Source organism: Solanum verrucosum, unplaced genomic scaffold (genome assembly GCF_900185275.1).
Source record: "Solanum verrucosum unplaced genomic scaffold, falcon-dt-bn FXZP01000161.1, whole genome shotgun sequence".
Classification (NCBI taxonomy): Eukaryota; Viridiplantae; Streptophyta; class Magnoliopsida; order Solanales; family Solanaceae; genus Solanum; species Solanum verrucosum.
In genome coordinates, this window is record NW_026020127.1 from 1,624,960 (window position 1) to 1,644,781 (window position 19,822).

General features: G+C 33.8%; 4 protein-coding genes across 4 annotated transcripts; all 4 read left to right on the forward strand.

Moving 5' to 3' along the window:
• The first annotated feature begins 80 nt into the window (after positions 1–80).
• On the forward strand, positions 81–509 carry LOC125825935 (uncharacterized). The gene has a single exon (XM_049505222.1). The coding sequence runs from the start codon at positions 81–83 to the stop codon at positions 507–509; it is 429 nt and encodes a 142-aa protein (XP_049361179.1).
• Positions 510–1,131: 622 nt separating this feature from the next.
• On the forward strand, positions 1,132–2,288 carry LOC125825881 (extensin-like). Its single transcript, XM_049505174.1, has 2 exons — positions 1,132–1,360; positions 2,059–2,288. The coding sequence occupies exons 1-2, from the start codon at positions 1,132–1,134 to the stop codon at positions 2,286–2,288; spliced, it is 459 nt and encodes a 152-aa protein (XP_049361131.1).
• A 1,061-nt stretch (positions 2,289–3,349) lies between these two features.
• Positions 3,350–8,315, forward strand: LOC125825858 (cyprosin-like). Its single transcript, XM_049505146.1, has 14 exons — positions 3,350–3,413; positions 4,214–4,580; positions 4,807–4,867; positions 4,970–5,064; positions 5,143–5,255; positions 5,540–5,708; positions 5,794–5,833; positions 5,918–5,982; positions 6,077–6,190; positions 6,429–6,493; positions 6,583–6,742; positions 6,904–7,020; positions 7,775–7,860; positions 7,953–8,315. Exons 2-14 carry the CDS (start codon positions 4,236–4,238, stop codon positions 8,035–8,037), a joined length of 1,515 nt encoding a protein of 504 aa, XP_049361103.1. The 5' UTR covers positions 3,350–3,413; positions 4,214–4,235; the 3' UTR covers positions 8,038–8,315.
• A 647-nt stretch (positions 8,316–8,962) lies between these two features.
• Positions 8,963–17,726, forward strand: LOC125825871 (transmembrane emp24 domain-containing protein p24beta3-like). Its single transcript, XM_049505163.1, has 4 exons — positions 8,963–9,350; positions 16,002–16,188; positions 16,298–16,405; positions 17,328–17,726. The coding sequence occupies exons 1-4, from the start codon at positions 9,129–9,131 to the stop codon at positions 17,459–17,461; spliced, it is 651 nt and encodes a 216-aa protein (XP_049361120.1). The 5' UTR covers positions 8,963–9,128; the 3' UTR covers positions 17,462–17,726.
• Positions 17,727–19,822: the final 2,096 nt, after the last annotated feature.

Genomic DNA, 19,822 nt, shown 5'->3' on the forward strand with positions numbered 1-19,822 from the left:
GTACTGTATTAATGGCCATTTCACACAGTTTTTTGAAGAAAACAATTTCATTTTATCACTCAACTTGTACAACTTCGTTAATGGCTAAAACTGTAAGAATAAACGGCCCAAATCTTATTTCAGCCCATATGAAAAGTTACAACAATTATGACCTATCTGTTTTAGAACCTGTAGAGATACCACCAGAAAACCCTGCTAAGGAACCACCGTTATCACCTCCAAGCCCAGGCCCAGAATTTCCAGGTCCACCAATACCATTACCGCCCGATCATGATCCAATGGGCCCAGACATGCCTGGGCCACCGCCTGAGATTGTTCCGCCCGGTGGGCCGGATGTTATACCTCCGATAGACCCGGAGATTGTTCCGCCTGGTTGGCCGGATGTTACACCTCCAACACCACCGGAGATTGTCCCGCCCACCGGGCCGGATGTTGTGCCTCCGAAGGAGCCCGAACCTGAACCGTGGCAGGTTCCGCACCCTGATGTCCCATCACCCATCATCTTTTGATGATTTAGTGTCAGAGCTAGAATTTTAAATGAACTACTTTTAATGGATTAAGTAGATTTTGAATCAAGGCTAATTATGAAGATATTTTTATGTTCTTTTTCATTTATTTTTTTTGCATATTGTGCGGAGGATAAAATAGAACTGTTCATTTTCTTGTCAATAAAAAAGATATGACAATCAAGACCACAAAAAGAATAAAATTTACATCTTTCAATCATAAATCGAAACATTGAACAAAATTAACAGAATTAAAAGTACATTCTCCTCTCAAACAATTTAAGCTTTGATTTTTTTTTAAAATAAAATGCTCATGCTATAAGTATACTCTTAATTTACTAAATTCTTCTAATAATATATATATATATATATATATATATATATATATATATTGAAATTTATAATGTACTAATCAAACTATTTTGAAGTAGGGCAGGTGTCAGATTGCATGGCCTCCACGTGTCTCATGAATAACACGTATCAAATACAAAGGTGTCTCATGAATAACACGTATCACTTGCACTATCCTATACATTTTACAAAAAAAGTTTGTGCTAAAACCAAATAAATGATATCTTTAATATCCCCGTTCTACTAAACAGATTACCAAAATAATTTTAAAAAAATGCTAAGAGTTTCAGCCAAATATTATACAAAATCTTCAATATTTCTTGTTCAAAATTTGAATATTTCACTTGGACTTACTAGAAAAATGAGCAAGGAAAATCTTCCATCTGATTTTCCTACTACTACCACGCCACCGCCAAATATCAGCACACCCACCGATGCACCGCCGGCGGTGGAGGATTCACCTTTCGTGCCAGATTTCGATGCCATTCCACCGATAAGACCAGGTAAATAATCGTTAAACTTTATGAATTTAAATTTAGTATCTATTTAATTTTTTTTATTAGGTTAAAAAGAATAGTATGATTGATAAGTTAGGTAGTAAATTACGAGATATATATCATTTAGTGATTTTTTCATATATTATAAGGTTTGATGTTATTCTACCGATAAAGTAAAAATATAAGGGCAGATTTTCTAATACAAGATATTGTTGGTGTTAATTTTATTTTTTAGTATTAGATTCGAACAAATATAAAATAGTAAATATATAATGTATTTAGGTGCGCAAACAGTAAAACACTTAAATTTATATAAAATTAAATAATTAATACACACATGACACTAGGTATGCATGTGTGTGTATTAGTTCAATTTTATACAAATTTAAGTGTTTATTTTTCTAACCTCAAAGTTGGAGGCTATATATGTCAAGTCGAGTTAAATGGTACGTTTATTATTACCTCAACAATAATGAATAATAGGGGAAGATTCATTTCGTTAGAAGAAAGAGTTGCAACTTGTAATTACTTTTGTTATAGTTTGAATATTTAAATTTTAAAATATCTAATTTGACTTAAAGCTTTAAAGATTAGTTAGATTGACTTTCGATCGAAAAGCTAAATAAAATGTAAGGAGTAATTTTTTTCTACACGAACTAAAACTATTAGATATAGATAGTATTAACACTATAGTTGAACTGCAGGTGAAAACCCTCCACCACCATCACCGTCACCAACCGCGCCGCGGACCGATAGTCCTGAATTTTCCGAACCAACGAACACTTCTCCGTCAGGTCACGAAGCACCACAACCACCTACATCACCACCTGGACAGCCGGAGGCGTTCCCACCACGCGCTCCGGACGCTACGCCTACTAAACAACCTCCGGATGCTGGAGAGCAAATTAGAACATCTAATGTTAGATCTGAGTAGTGAAATATTACATATTTTCGTTTTTTTTTAGTAATATATAACTATCTGATATTCGAAATTTTCTAAATCTCATTTAGAGGTTTATTTGTTCGTAAACTTGAAACGTACATGATGCTAAGGGTATATTTGAACTATGTATGTATTGGGTAAAACCTTCACTTTGTAATAGCCTACAAATAATCACACAGTGAATGTAAATCGCACTAGGCAAGCTCTATGCGACAAGCTCGACTCAGAAGGCATTGAGGGAGGATTGATCATGGGTCATCCGTGTGGATAACCACCCCTGAGCTATCCCGATGGACATGTACGTTTTTTCACGTAGTAATAATACAAAGTATTTAGTTTCGATGGAAAAATAAGTTTGCGTTTGAAGGGAAATTTGCATAATTGGAGGTTTAAGCGTTCCATTATTTATCGTTATTATTTGAATTCAAGATCTTTTATCAAGCACAACGAGATTTTATCTATCTCATCCTGACATTGTTTAGATTAAATTTGGATTTGATCGAATTTAGTTGATTTTGTTTAAATAATATATTTGTGTCAATTTTTTTTATTAAGTACTAATTATAATACATTAAATTTGAAACTCAAATGATTAACACTTGAAATCGCCATTTCAAAATTTGTCTTTACCAAATTATGTACTACTATATTTCATTTTAAAACCAATTATAACTTCTCATTTTAAAATTAAGCCCCAAATTTTACATTTCTAGGTAAAAGTCCCTTTTATCAACTAAACCAAACAAGCTCTTTTTTTAAAAAATTGCATGTTGTTTAATCTTGTGATTTGCATTATTGTACCCTATTTTGTATTTGTCTTTAATATTTTCACTGATAATTTTCATATTTTTGTGTTATAATATCTCACAAGTTACGTTTACGACTTACCTAAATAAACTAAAATTTTGCCCATCGCAAGTGTAGCAGTTAGCAATGTATACTAATTAGAAGAAATTGCATGGTGGTTTCCTAAAGTGTTGGACTTATTTGCTACCAAAATGATGGATGTTCATCACGCCTCTAAGTTTCTTCCTATATATAAAAATACTGACTACCCTTTATGTATTTTCGGAGTTAATTTGCATCGCTTGCTTTGCACATCGACTAATTCTACAGGTATTTGCTACCTTTCATCAGCACACAAATACGGTAATCTATTTTCTAGCTTTCAAGTCTAATGCAGATTGAATGCTCTTTAAAAATTTAAGTTATATATATTGATCAGAATGTTAACATCTTTCACACGATCATGGTAACTTAATTCAGTGACACAACTAGGATTTTCACTCTACTATATATACATAAAAAGTAATTTTAGTCATTTTATTTAGGTTACCGTTAATGTTAGTGTAAAGATTTACGTGTAATTATCTTATGAGTGATATGATTGTGTAAGTATTTTTTACGATCAATTCATAAAACTTAATCTCTCTTGTGGCTAAATGTATGATTGAAAGTTGAATTAGTAAATATGATAAGTCGTAGTAGACGTTTGTACATGAACTAGATGAAGTAATTTGTTAAAGGAGACGAAGCAAGGGGGCGAGAAGGGGTACATACGACCCCCTTTGCCCCTGAAAGACAAAACCCCTTGTGTCGAAAAGTTATATTGTATATATAAGGTCAAAATTATTTCTTAGGTATAACCTAGATGTTGATATGCTTCTTCTTGAACTAAGGGTCTATGGAAACAACTTATGTGCGTACACACTACCCTCTTCCGACCCTACTTGTGAGATTGCACTGGTTATGTTGTTGTAAATAATAGATGTTGAATCATGTCTTTGTATGTTTACTACTTTATATTTTGAATCCCCATAGTGAAAATCTTGATTCCGTCACTGGACGTGATGGCTATACCTTCCAAGAATTTGTACTTCTATACTAATATTGTTCATCTTTGTTTCTCTATGTAGAGCCTGAGAACTTGTGGACAGAATGAAGATTAAAGTTTTACTTGCAGCATTACTGATATGGAATTTATGTACCTCTTCCTTTGGCTTCAATAATGCATCTGCTAATAATACGATACGAATAGGATTAAAGAGGAGAACTTTGGATATTCATAGCATAAAGGCTGCAAGAATTTATGCTAAACATCATCATAAAGATTTAAACATGAATCTTGGAGCTCTTAGAGATGAGATAGTTTATGTGAAGAACTATATGGACGTCCAGTATTTCGCGGAGATTGGTATCGGTTCACCTCCTCAGCATTTTGCTGTTGTTTTTGATACTGCTAGTTCAAATCTTTGGGTCCCGTCCTCGAAATGCATTTTCTCTGTAAGTTTGTCATGAAATTGTGCACGTCATTGTAGTTTCTGGAAGAAAATTGAAGTGTGTGACCGTCTCAGCTAAAAGCTTAAGCTATTAGCGAGTCCTTTTGTTAGGTCTAATACCATGGTGTGTGATTATCTCAGCTAAAAGTTTAAGCAATTAGCGAGAGAGCACACTTTTATTTGCTTGACTATGTTTTCAAACCCTTGTAAGCACTTTTTTTTTTGTGCAGATCGCTTGTTATCTTCGTTCCAAGTACAGATCAAGACTATCGACTACATATACAAAAATTGGTATATAGCCAATTGACTTCAAAACTCCTAATTTCGATTAAATATAATTTAATCTTTATACACTGCATAGGTTCAGTTAAATCTTTTGGCTTTCTACTGTAGGAAATCCTAGCAAAATCCCTTTTGGAACTAGATCAGTGCGCGGATTGTTCAGCCAAGACAACGTTAAAGTTGGGAGTTCTGTCATAAATCAGCAGGTGCCAATATTAATTCTTTGGTAGCTTGACGTTGTACGTATGTTCTTAACGCTAAATGTTCAACCAAAATTCCATCAGGTTTTCACTGAGGTAACTCGGGAAGGATTTTTCACATTCTTGAGTGCACGATATGATGGGGTACTAGGACTAGGATTTCAGGATGTTGCTGCAGAACGAGTAACGCCAGTATGGTAAACATCTCTATTTTGTTCATAGATTAGTATTACTTAGTTTTTCGCCAAATTTCTAATGCTTGTTTGACTGAAGCCAGCTGAGTCTGAATCTTATACTCCCTCCGTTTCAATTTGCTTGTCTGGTTTTGACTTGACTCAGAGTTTAAGAAAGTAAAGAAGACATTTGAATCTTGTGGTCTTAAATTAAAGATATGTAGAATGTATCAAAATGTCCTTTAATTTTGTGGTTTTAAAACATTTTCGCGCCGATCATGTGCACTAATTTAGCACGATATTGGCAGGTATAATATGTTGCTTCAACGTATCGTTACTCAGCCAATCTTCTCGCTCTGGCTGAATCGAGATCCTAAATCTAGGCTCGGGGGTGAAATTCTCTTCGGAGGAGTGGATAGTACTCACTTCAGGGGTCAGCATACTTATGTCCCAGTTGCTCAAAATGGTTACTGGGAGGTAACTAATTAAACCAAGTAGAGTATTTTATGCATGTTGTTTAATGTTTTTCTTCTTATTGTTTTGAGTTTGTTACATATTCTAGATTGAAATAGGGGATGTTGTTATCGGAAACAATTCAACAGGTAATATATATTCACAAACTTATGTTGAAGCGTGTGACTATCTCAGCTAAAAGCTTACCTGACTTTTGTTATTTTCCACCACAGGTCTTTGCAAAGGTGGCTGTCCAGCGATTGTGGATACTGGAACGTCTTTTCTTGCTGGTCCGACTGTATGTGTTCTCATGACGATTGCTCATTTTTCTTAATCTTATTCGTGACGTTTTTCTTCTTTTCTCATCCGTCTATGTATTTACTCGATTTCAGACTATTTTGACTCAAATCAATCATGCTATTGGAGCAGAAGGATTTGTTAGTAAGGAATGTAAAACTGTTTTCTCGAATTATGGGAATATGATTTGGGAAAACTTAGTATCAGGCGTAAGCTCCTTTTCTACTTCTAGTTGTTTTGGCCCTTTCACGGAGTCTAAATGGTCTATACCTGGCCTATGTTGCTCGGATCCTTCAAAAATGTCACCTTTGTGTGTCGGACCTCATTTTTGGAGGATCCGACACTGGTGCAGAGGCGAGGACCTGAGTAACACAGTTCCTGGCTCAACTTTGTAGGCAATATTTTACACATCAAATTCTTTTAACATTTCACTCTTTATCCCTGCAGTTACAACCTGAAAGAATTTGCCACAGAATTGGTATTTGTACACGTAACGGCACGTTTGATGTAAGGTTAGAATTTCGAACTCATCTCCTAATTCCCCTCAAATGATGTAGGATTATAACGTTGAAACCGAGACTTTTATTGTAAACGTATGCAGCCATGTCGAGGAGAAAATGGTAGCTAGAAGTTCAAAATTGGAGAAGCTACCGAATGATGAGAGTGGTTTATGTTCTTTCTGTGAGATGACAGTTTTCTGGATGCAAGTAGAGCTTAGAAAAGAGACAACAAAGGAAAAAACATTTGAATATGTTAATCAGGTAAATCCATTTCTATGTTGCTCGGATTCTCCAAAAAATGAATAGTGTTTAGAGAATCTAACACACATCCGACAACATTTGTGAAAGATATATCCAAGTGACATAAATCCATTTAAGAGATTTCTACACTTGCATCTGATTACTCTTATTTTGTGTTGAAGCTGTGTGAGAAGCTTCCGGATCCTCAAGGAAAATCGTATATCAACTGTGACGTGTTTTCGCTGCCACATATCACAATTACCATTGGGAATAAACCTTTCCCCCTTTCTCCTGATCAAGTAAGTTGTTATCAAATCGTCTCGTTTATTTGCAACACAGATCAAATTACTCTGTTTCTTGAAGTTCTTTTATATATCCTTGCCACTTTGTCTACATATTTGGAATGGTGACTATGAAATATTAGAGGAAAAATGATATTGATAAATTTTAATAGTCGTATGATTTCGAGGAATAATCATTAATCAACCATATTGTGCTTAGAAAGGACTCAAAAGTGAAGCTTTCGAAAATCTTTGGAGATGTAACAATTACTCTGGGAGTCTAAGATTGTCAAATTTACGCGGAAGTTTGTTGAAGTAGTAGAGAAACCATAGCCATTAGTTTATGTTCTGTTTGTTCTGGAGGATCAGAGGACCAACAAGGTGACTACTGCTAACCACAACAAAGCTCGACTAACTAAACGAATTCTGTGAGGTGTTGGGATGGTTCTTATTATCGTCCTGCTATTACAATGTGCATACTAGAAGCACTTTTGATCTCACAGAACAAAGCTCGATTAACTAAACGAGCTTTTTTGTGTGAAGGGATGATTTTCTTCGTTGGGCTTAACATGCTATTATACAATGTGCATGCTAGAAACACTTGTATTCTTTCAAAACAAAAGCTCAACTAAGTAAACTTTTTCGTAGGTTGTAAGGATGGGTTTTTTCGTTGTGCCATTACAATGTTGCATACCAGAAGCAATGCTATTCTTAGGTATCTGTTCTCTATCTTTCACAGATTAACTACTTTCTGCTCGGTTTTTGGTAATAGTATGTTATCAGAGTCGAAGACAATCATGATACTCGCTGTCTTAGTGGATTTACAGCTTTGGATGTGCATCCACGACGTCCCCTCTGGTAAATAAATTATATTGTTTGGCGCGAATTATGAATATTTTGTCACTTCTTCATTTGCACGACAATGATTTTGAAATTCTTGATATTGGCAGGGTTCTTGGAGATGTATTCTTGAGAGCATACCACACTGTTTTTGACTTTGGTAATCTACAACTTGGATTTGCAGAAAGTGCTTAGAGCATATTTCAAGAGTTATGGCCAAAATATATCATAAAATTGTTTGGTTTTGAAAGATTGGTACTTAAACCGTCAGTAGTTCAGTTTGTTGGTAAGAGTTCGATTCTCCACGCCTTGTAATCCTCCCCATTTCTCCTACCTCTACCTTTTTTTTTTTGGCTTTTAGTAGTTAGAATGATGCATAAAGAGGTGGTGTATAAAATTGCTAATATATTTATAACCTTTTTCTTACTCAATGTATGATGTATTTTGCAATAAAGTTTAATATTTATAGAAAATAATAAATTGAGATTCATTATTTATTGATATAATATATAAACGTGTTTTTTAATTTGGCTTCAGCAGTGACAAGTGCTTTTGGAAGGCACTATTCCACTGAGCTACGCTATGTTTTTTGTTCAAGGGTTTCAAAACTAGTACATAAAGAAAATCCATCTTATAGATAAAAATATAATATTATTTTTTCCGAGTTAGTTCGGGTGAATTCCCTTGGACTCTATAGATCTACCCTTATTAACCATATTAACCACTATGTCCTTTGAATTTGAGTATACATAAGTACACATTTTAGCTAGTATAAAATTAAATAAATAAACACATGCAGTAAATTGATAGTTTGATTTCACAAATTTTGTGACAATACCTTTCAAGAGTATTTTTTTTTTTCCTCTGATAAAGTGAAAGTTAATCTCAATGTTCTTAGTTCTTTTATGAAATACTAGATTTGATGCAGAATGTCCATAAAACACATAATAAATTAGAGAATTTACAATAGCTCCAATAAAATACATTCAAACAAATCTATTTTTTTCTTTTTTAATTTCAAATAAATCTGCCATCATTATTTTTTGAGTACTCATCAATAAATTAGAGAATTTACTATATCTCCCACACTAAGAGAAAAGGTAAACGCCAGTGTTAGCTTAGTCGTAGCTTTTCAATAGTATAAAAACTTGTCACACAACATAAAAAGTCAGAACTCCATCTCCGCACGTCATATTCACGTCTCCGTTCCAGTGACCCAATTCCCAAAAAAATATTGTGCATTACCTAAATTCCGGCGAGAACAAATTGTAAATCCGACGGACGGAATGGAAATCGGAGACGGAGTGAAGTGCTCCAAGGTATTAGCTTTGGTAGCTATTTTATTAATCAGCTTCGTCGGCGACCTATCGGCGTTATCGGTGACGGTAAACGACGTAGAGTGTGTTCAGGAATACGTGCTGTATGAAGGCGATACAATTTCGGGGAATTTCGTTGTTGTAGATCATGATATCTTCTGGAGTTCGGATCATCCCGGCATTGATTTCACTGTAAGACTTTTTTTTTTTGCCCCTTTCTCTGAAGTATAAATTCCTGATCTTTATGCTTAGTTGTTTGAAATGTGAAGTTGATTCAGTTTGTTTGTTGTCAGATCCTGTTTTTATAGATTGAAAAGGGATAACAACAACAACATACCCAGTGTAATCGAACAAGTGGGATTTGGAAAGGGTAGAATGTATACAGATTAAGATAGAAAGGTTGTTTTCGTTAGATCCCCCGCTTAAAATAAAGCATTTCCAAAGAATTTGAGATTGAAAAGGGATAAATCCCCTTTAAATATGATCTTATGTACAAAAAGCTAACTAATTATCTGACCTGAGGGTGTTGTGTTGATGGATAGTGGCCAATTAGCTGGGAGGAGAACCGTGGGGTTTTAGGTTCAAATCCAAAGAAACACTGGGTGATTTCTCCTATCTGGCTAAGTTTTGGGGAGGTAGAAGGTATTCTGTAGAATAGTCGAGGTAGTATCATCAAAATAAAATAAACTATTCATGTGTGTTAATTTGTAGTATCTTCCAAAGTGCTCCAAGAATTTACAAAAAAAAAAAAGAAGTTAAAGTGATGTTAATATGTAAAAAGGAGTTGACTTAAAGAAGCTATATGGTTTCTTTGCTTGATGTTGTCGACTTTATGCACCTGAAGCACTGATGTTGACCGTGTCCTCAATCATCAGGTTCTTCCCACCCTTTTAATCTAGAGTTCACCAACTTGTTTGCAACTGTTAGAATAGGAATAGGTTTATACAATCCTATTAGAATAGGAATAGGTTTATACAATCCTATTAGAATAAGAATAAGTTTATACAATCCTATTAGAACAGGAATAGGAATAGAAATAGAAATAGGAATACTAAATAGTATCCTACTTGGTAAAGGATTGTATTCTAGGGTCTATAAATAGGGTCTCAATGTAATAATGTAAACAACAACAATTCAATAATATTCTTTTCCTATATTTCTCACATGGTATCAGAGCCTCTACGATCTTGGTAAACGATCAAAGTGATTCCGCTGCCGGCGGGCGGCTATTACTCATATATGCCGCCCGTCTGGCCAACAATTATGTTAGCAAAAGTTGGGTCACCATGTATCTTTCCGGTGACTATTTTCTCATATTTGATTTATTTAAGCACTATGCCATCATTCCGGTGACTACTTTCTTATATCTAACTTGTAGCACCGTGCCATCTTTTCAGTGACTACTTTTTTATATCTAATTTGTGTAGCACCGTGCCATCATTCCGGTGACTACTTTTTCATATTTAATTTTTGTAGCACCGTGTCATCATTCCGGTGACTACTTTTTCATATTTAATTTGTGTAGCACTGTGCCATCATTCCAGTGACTACTTTTTCATATATAATTTGTGTAGCACCGTGACATCCTTCCGGTGACTACCTTTTTTTGCATATCTTATTTGCGTAGCACCGTGCATCTCTCCGGACTACTTTTCATAATTAATTTGTGTAGTACCGTGGATTTTACCGAACTACTTTCTCATATTTGAGTTGCATAGCATCATGTCTTTTTAGTGACTCCTCAGATTTGATTTGCATAGTTCCATTCGTCTTTCCGGTGACTCCCCAAATCTGATTTGTGTAGGGTTGTGCCATCATTCCAACCATACCTATATAATTTCTCTTTTTCATTAGGGTTGTGCCATCATTCCGACCCTACCCATATTATTTCTCTTTTTCAATGGGGGTCATTCCATCAATTCGAACTATCCTATATAATTTCTATTTTCTAGTTGGGTCGTGACATCATTCCAACCCTACCCATATAATTTTATTTCTTAGATTGTGACCACTTTTATCCATCAAATCAATACTCCGGCATATAAGCATGTTCCGGCCAATTTTTCGGTGACTTTCTTGTTAAATATTGACACGTCTATTGATTCCAACATGATCCATACACTTTATACTAGATTTTGAGCACTTCCGGCGACCGTTGCATTGTGAAGAAGTCTATATGGAGCAACCACCTAATTTGTTGCTCAGGGGGAGTTTAGTAGCCTTGTATGTTGATTACGTAAGTCACTCTATGGTCTGAAATAGTTTTTGCAAGCTTGGTTTGGGAAGTTCAACACTGTAATTTTATCACTCTCTGTTTTATCGGCATTATGCATCAAATTCAGTATTTCATGAGAAGACCAAGCCCATTGAGATTGATTGTCAAATTTGTGAAGTCGAGTGATCAACTTGCAGATATCTCACCAAGCCCCTCATCAGTCCTCGTGTTAATTACATTTGTAACAAGCTAGGTACATGAATTGTATGCACTAGCTTGAGGGGGAGTGTTAGAATAGGAATAGGTTTATACAATCCTATTAGAATAGGAATAGGTTTATACAATCCTATTAGAATAAGAATAAGTTTATACAATCCTATTAGAACAGGAATAGGAATAGAAATAGAAATAGGAATACTAAATAGTATCCTACTTGGTAAAGGATTGTATTCTAGGGTCTATAAATAGGGTCTCAATGTAATAATGTAAACAACAACAATTCAATAATATTCTTTTCCTATATTTCTCACAGCAACTAATGTGCAACCTTGCACGTGCCTATCTTCCATGAAGGCATTACAAAAGAAAGTAACTCTGTGAGAATTTTGTAGATGCTTATTATTAGACTACTAGCTTTGAAGTTCTTTCTTGACAGTGGATACACTTTCCACTATAATAATGGGAAAGATGTATTAGGTCTTTTTTGATATATGCCATTTTTCATGAAGAAATTGGTTCTATGATATCATTTTTTGACGGAACTCTTTGACATTTTTGAAAGAACGCCATAAGAAACCTTCAAAAGCTTGGGAGTTTGTCCCTAAAACAATTCTTGACTACTTACTAAGCATTCCTGTTAATTCCTCTCCAACCACTCCCTCCCCCCTCCTCCTTCCCCATAATGTATTGCTAATAATATATTGATAATGTCTACATTCTCCCGTCTAAGGCTCAAGCGACATCCTCCCTATATAGATGTGTATAGAACCCTTCGATTGCATTCCCACCAGCTCTTCTCCCTCGAACACTATAGCCCTTGCAACTCAATGTTTCTAGGAAGTTTCTTCGTTTGTTAACTGTAGCTGGAGCAATGGAAAGGTTTTGTATACAATTCCTTTCGTTTAACCATATCACCCTTTAATTTTTCCTGCAACTAGTTTCCGGAGCAATTGTGATTGGATCATAATTGTTTTATAAACAAAAAAAAAATATTTTGTCTCATGATATTGCTTTGTTTCTTTGTATTTGCTTTCTTCTTCTTCTGAGAAAAACGATTCTTCTTAGCTTTGCATGTACATATTCTTCTTCTACGTCATACATATAGCTGCAAGGTCTCTTCTATTTAGATTACTTAGAGACGAAGAACAAAAGAAATTGAAGGTGAGTTCCCACTGCTGGACTTCAACTTAAATGAAGTCGAGTCGAAATTTCTTTGGTAGGCATATCAAATGAAAATCACAGATGAGAATATTTTCCACAAAGAGTATTGGTTTGTTCAAGGTTTTTGTTGTGTTAATTGACAGTTGATTTAGAATGATTATGATTTACACTAAGGTTAGGAAAATAACTTATTTTTTCCTTCCTGTGATGATGTTTTAAGATGAAAATCATTAAAAGAGAGGAAAATGCTTATACCTTTGAGAATTGAACATTTTTGACAGGAGTATAACCTAGTACATGTCTTATTCTTCTATGACTTCATCTGCACCTAAATACTATTCTAGATGCTCCCAGTGTTGTCTAAAAGCTATCATCAATATTACTACCCTACATTGTCGGTTACGTAATTCTCAAAATCACCCTCCAGGAAAACCATGTCCCATTTTAACTTCCAAGACATTAAAAGATGATTAACGAAATGATTTTCCTTCACTAAAGCCTCCTAATACTTTCTATGTAGAAATTAGGGGTGCGCATCGGTCGGTTCGGTTCGGTTTTAGGTGTTATTGGTTCGGTTTATCGGTTTTCGGTTTGTAAATACTTCAAACCGATAACCAAACCAATAACATATTTCTTATCGGTTTTTGGTTAATCGGTTTATGGTACTTAACGGTTCGGTTTTCGGTTTAACCAATAAGAAAATACTCATATATATTATATACACAATAAGAAAATTTTCAAATAAACCATATGATTTTTCCAGCATTTGGCATGAAAGTAATAATTATAAAAGTAACAATAATTTTTCTTGCAAGTTTAGACACTAGACACATTCAAAGGAAAAAATGTGAAAGTAACAATCGTTTGACCATTAACAAAAAGTGTGAAAGTAACAATCGTTTAACCATTAACAATAAGACTAGTAAATTTAGTATAGTCTTATTGGGTTATCGGTTTAACCATTAACAAAAATTATAAAACCAGAAACCGAACCAATAACCCAATAAAAAATTTTGCAAAACCGTTTAAAAACCATTAGCCCAATAACCCAATATCAATAAATCAATAGTGTTTTTTTCGGTTCGGTTTATTGGTTAAATCGGTTTTTGCACACCCCTAGTAGAAATATGTTTTCTATTAGCTAAGTTGAGCTTAAAAATTGTTATATGTTTAATGGTCTATGATAAGTAAGCAAAGCAACACTTTTGGAGGGGAACTACACTTTTGAGGTAGTATACCTGTGGATAAATATAGACTATCTGTTACTTTTATCAAAAAAAAAAAGTAAGCAAAGCATATTTTATTAATTTGTCGATTGAATGAAACCTAACTATTTTGGGTATTTTGGGAGAATAGAAGAAGAAGATTACCGGAATGAATTGTTGCTCTTATTCATCTCTACAAACTGAATGATCATTGTTACTGAAACTTACAGTGCTAACATGTATATATACAATTACATTGATGGTAACTAACTAACAGCTAATGAACCAATAAGACGCTGACAACTGGATAACAAACTCAGCTCAATAATAATTAACTAAGCAGCAGTACTTAACTAACTACTAATTAACTGTTTGCAATACTCTTATCATACTCCTCAATATATTTTACTTCTCTGTTGCTACCCATTGAATAAACAATTCATATCTCTTTTGTATTTTTAGTCATATTCTTGCTCTTTGCCTTTTTCTCAGTTTAAAATAGGCAGTTGATTGTCAACTATGATTTGAGATGTGTGAAAGCAATGAAGTTTTTGCCTTTAAGCATAATTAAACGTTGAAAGCAGTGCTTAAGTGCACAAAATCCATAAGACTATTGCTTTGGACATTGATCCCTTATGTCTCTTAAGAAGCATCCTTTATATTGAAACAGAGTGTAACTTTCTACTTTTGGTGTAAAGAACATTGTATAGAAAATGCTAATGTTGAACAATTAGTAGATCTTTTAGGAGTACTGTAATTAGTCTCTTGTTCTAGCTTGTTAATACATTTTTGGAGGTCTCCAGCATACCTTAATGCTGGGGAATACAACATTACCAGTTTCAAAAAAAAGAGCTAGCTTTGTGGATTAAGCGAGCGGGCAATTAGTTTGATAGCTTAGTACTTCTCTATCTACAAACTTCATGATTTCAGATTTCTCTACACTGGGTATGTTGTTGTTGTTGTCATTGCTTAGGAATGTGCTCCGCTTCGACTGACCTATGAGCATCTGCCTACTTTTGAGTCCGCAATTTGTCAAACAGAGCTATCTTATCTGATCCAAGAGGCCAGAGAAACTTAAGCATTAAAGCATAAAATTAGATGTTTGGATTAGCTAACTGCACTTAGATCCTATGTGTTTGATGCTATCTGAAGGGACAACCCTCAGCTAGGATTAACCCTCTCATTCGATGTAGCATAGAATTTACCATTTATCTCATTCAGCCTAGATGCATCATTGAAACAGATCTTTCAAGCATCCTTTGCTGAGCAGTGAGCTTATAAACCAATTACTATTGGGGCATCTTACACAGAGTGGTACTACTCAAGTAGGGATTGCAGTAGTTCCAGGTTGCTTGCTAGATTTCTTATCCAACCTTAGCTCTTCAGCTCTGTGCCTCTCTATCATATTCAATGAACCTCACCTTTTTTTGGGGTGGGTGGGGTGGGGGTGGGGTCATACCGCTATTGGTGACTTCAGAAGCCATTCTCCTACTATACAACTACTTCATCCTTCTTCACAATCCTATTCTTCTCCTCTCTCCACTTCGTACCTTGTACAGCCTCTTCTGCACATTCTCAAACCCACTAGCTCTTCTATGTGAAGCTTATTCCCAACTACCAATCTTCTATCATTCTTGACTGGGAAGGTTGAAGATGGAATAGATAAATATGATTGTCCTTTGTGCTCATAAGAAGTCATGGGAATGCAATATCTCTAAGTGTCAAATCAGTTTCTAGCTCATTACCATGTCTTTGCATGGCTGATAAATGTTATGGTTCCAATGATTAAAAAATTAGTAATGCAACTAATTTGATTTAATAGAGGAACTGGTGAACTCAATGTTTATGTCTTACTATATGCATGTCCTCAATTTACTCGAGAAATTTAAAAGTTGGAGATATGCTCGAAATGAAAATATTTTACATAAACAGAACACAGAGTACATTCTTTTTCTTTTGATTCCGCTCTCTCTGCTGCTACTTATGGAAAATAGAATACAACCCAGGATGTATTCCTTTTGCTGATTTTTTTTACTCATGCAGGTGACATCGCCTTCAGGAAATGTTGTGCACACAATGAAGGGAACAGCTGGTGATAAGTTTGAGTTCAAGGCCCCAAGGAGTGGGATGTTCAATTTCTGTTTTCATAATCCACATTCATCGCCAGAAACAGTCTCGTTCTACATACATATTGGACACATTTCCAATGAACATGACCTTGCCAAAGATGGTTTGTCTTCTTTGCTATAGTATTATTCTTTTATGGCTAGGATTAAGCATGTTATATTTCCTATTTGTCCATTCCTCTTCTTAGTTATACTCTTTACTGACCTTTGCAGAACATTTGGACCCCGTCAATGTTAAAATTGCTGAACTAAGAGAGGCATTGGAGTCAATTACAGCAGAGCAGCATTACTTGAAAGCACGTGATTCTCGTCATCGTCGTAGTGAGTCTTCAATCTTTTCCTCAATTGAAAACTTAATTGACTTCTAATTCTAAAGATGCATATGTATAAAAATGTTTACCTTTCAGCAATCATTCCTTACTTTATCACCTGGATTGGTAGATTTGCTTTCTAATGACATATGAGGCAGGTATTTCTTTTATGTTTGAACCAAATAATGGTTAATTCTGAAATGGTTACACCAACCATTGACCGGGTCTGGACGTTTATGCCAAGACCGTTGTTGATAAGCCATAACATGTTCTTAAAGACACTAACATCTGATGACTGTAGGAATCACTCAGATTTCAGCAACCTATTTGGTTTATTAGAATGTTTGGACTAGCTATTACTGGAATAATGTCAACCTATTGCTGTTAGTATATCTTGGTTATATGTATCTTGTGTTGAAATTTTCTTCAGCACTTATAAGTTTATTGGTCTGATTCTGAAAATGCTTCAGCACTTATAAGTTTATTGGTCTGATTCAAAATGAACCTTTTCTCATTTACTATCTGCCCTATGCTTTATGACTATGGTTTAAAATTCTTTGAGCATCATTGCTAAGAGAGTAAGGTGAAGTTCTCCGTTATTTGAAGAGTTGCACTTTTCTATTGCTAAAAGGTTGTAGTATCATTTTTCTTCTTGATTGCTTAATGTGTCTTTAGCTATATCCATTTGTTCTTATGATAGATTGGAAGTCTTCTTATAGCTTTTTGTTTGCATTTTTTTCCGAATTAACATCAACTCCCCCGATCAGTACTATAAGAATTCGTACTGAACATCCCATCTGTAACTGTACAGGCTCCCATAACACAATGTAACAGAAACAATAATAACAATTTTTCTGTCCTTTCATTGTAATAGAAATACCTGTGTTACCGAGACAGAAATAGAACGTTGACATGCATGTTTTCTGGTGCAGCTAACCAGAGCACAAGGGACCGTGTTATATTTTACACCGTCGCAGAGTATCTTTTGCTTATATTAGCAAGTGGACTACAAGCGATGTACATTCGAAGCTTATTCAGTAAGTCCATCGGTTATAATCGTATCTGATGACAAACTTTACAATGCTGCATACGGTCTTTTCCCGTTGTCGTCGTCCTACAGGAAGTTAATTTAGTTGTGTTAGCAGTTGGGGTTGAGAGAAAAGTATCATTCTGGCAGAACTAATTCTGAACTATTTCAAAAGATTGACTCCATTCACACAACAGATCAAATGTACTTTGGAGTTTGGATTAAATGTTTTTGACATTGGTTTATGTTGTATTTGAGTAATTTACAACTTACAAATTCCAATTTTTACAATTATTTACTAGTATCTCTGTTTTCAAATATTGATTGAACTTGTTTTAAATTATTTTTTCTTTTGGAAACCATTTATTCTGTGCCCGTCTAATTCAGTACTATTTATTGACTTATATATAAATTTTGATTTTCTCAGTACCGCTAAATGAAATTCTCCCACTTTTTGTGAAAATTCTATATCAATGAAATAACAAAGATTCTCCACCCATTTTTAAAAAAAAATAGAGATAAAGATAAGAAAGATATAGAATCATAATGTCTTCTTTTTTCTATCTCCTTTCGTGACCCCATTTATCATCTTGAGTGCATTATATGTATGGTTTCTAATGTGAATGTAGAATGAAATATGACATAATAATTTTGTGGTACTTTATAATCCAACTAAAAGAAGATACAAATCAAGAATGGGAAAGAGACAATGAACTTGTGAGTTATTTTTATAGAACTTGTTTTTCCTACTTTTATCAGGAAAGTCATTTTAATATTTTGGTCAATCGAACATGAAAAATTTAACATATCAATCACACCTCTTTATTTAATTTTTTTTTTATTAAGAGATGTATAAAATAAAACATGACAAGTAAAATGACGTTATGGTTGGGAGTATTTATGCGAGGATCATGTTGAATTAAATTCAATGGCCTTTGACTAGCTTGGTTGGCCAATTTTATTTAAACACATTTGTCTTGTTTCCTAGATAGTGAAGAAGAAAAGTTTGTTTTTAGGACCACGTTCGAATCTAGCCTTAAAATAGGGCAAAGTTCATTCAATTTGAAAAAAGATAAAGTGTATGTTCTATTTAATTATTATTATATTACTTTTCCCAAAATAAATACTACTTTTGTTTGTACAACTTTGAATTCAAACTTTTTTTTTTTTTTAAAAAAGGGGGTTCCTAGAAAGTAGAAAGCACTTCGTTTTTTTAAAAATTAATTAATATTTTAACTATTTATTATTTTATTTATTTATTTAAATTATTGCTTTCTTTATATTAGAGCATCGTAAATAAAAATAATATTTGATAACTTAACATTAAGTGTGCCTTAATATAAGAACTTTTTTTTAAACTATCATGGGTCATTTGGTTGGAAATAAGTTATTTCGGGTTAAGTTATTGCATCATATATATGAGATAATTTATTTCATCACTAAAATATAAATAATGAGATAACAATTCAAGAATTATCTAATCGAGTCCTCGATGTATATAATTTTTAAATTTTTTCGGTCCAAATCCAAACGGCTAAAGATTTCTGTCTTTCGACATCGCTGACATATATCAGTGATTTAGTATAATCAGCACAAAAAAATCAAATATTTTATTACCTAAATTAAACAATTAATATCTCCCTCCAAGTTTTATTTTAATTTTAACCATATAATATAAAAACCACCAACTCATTGTCCAAAAATCCAAACGGCAATTGATCTTTGACTGTCGACGTTAAACAACAATAACAACAAGACCTATATATTTTCATAAATAATGTTGGAGAAGGATGATATATATATATAGAGAGAGATTTACTTTTTAGTTTGTGAAGATATTAATATTATTTCTGATAAATTCTCAAGTTAAGAAAAATATTTTTTAAAACACGTTTGAAAAGAATGTGAGAATAAATAGTTGGGATGAAAATATTGAAGAAAGAAAAATACACATAGTAAAATTAATGAAGTTAATCAAAATAAGAAATAGCAATAATAATAAAATTGATGAATAAGAGATAAATCAACATAATAATAATAATGGTACTCTAATAATAATACTGATAAGAAAATAGATAGGTTCTCGAGGCTAGAATCATATCCATAGGTAATAATAGAAATATCGTGTCATATGTCGAGATTCCAATATTCTAATGTATATCTTTAAATGAATTTCTATCGAAGAATACTTTAACGGGCCGCATCCACCACTTAGTGCAATTATGAACTTCACATAACTATCTATTTCAACGGAATTTATCCTTTTGAAGCTAATGCAACAAAATATGCGAGCATCTAATAAAATTAACATAAATTTGATCCGAATAATTTTATTTTTATTATTATGATATAACAACCACCCATTCTAGAATCTCTATCACTAAAAATAGAGAAAACGTT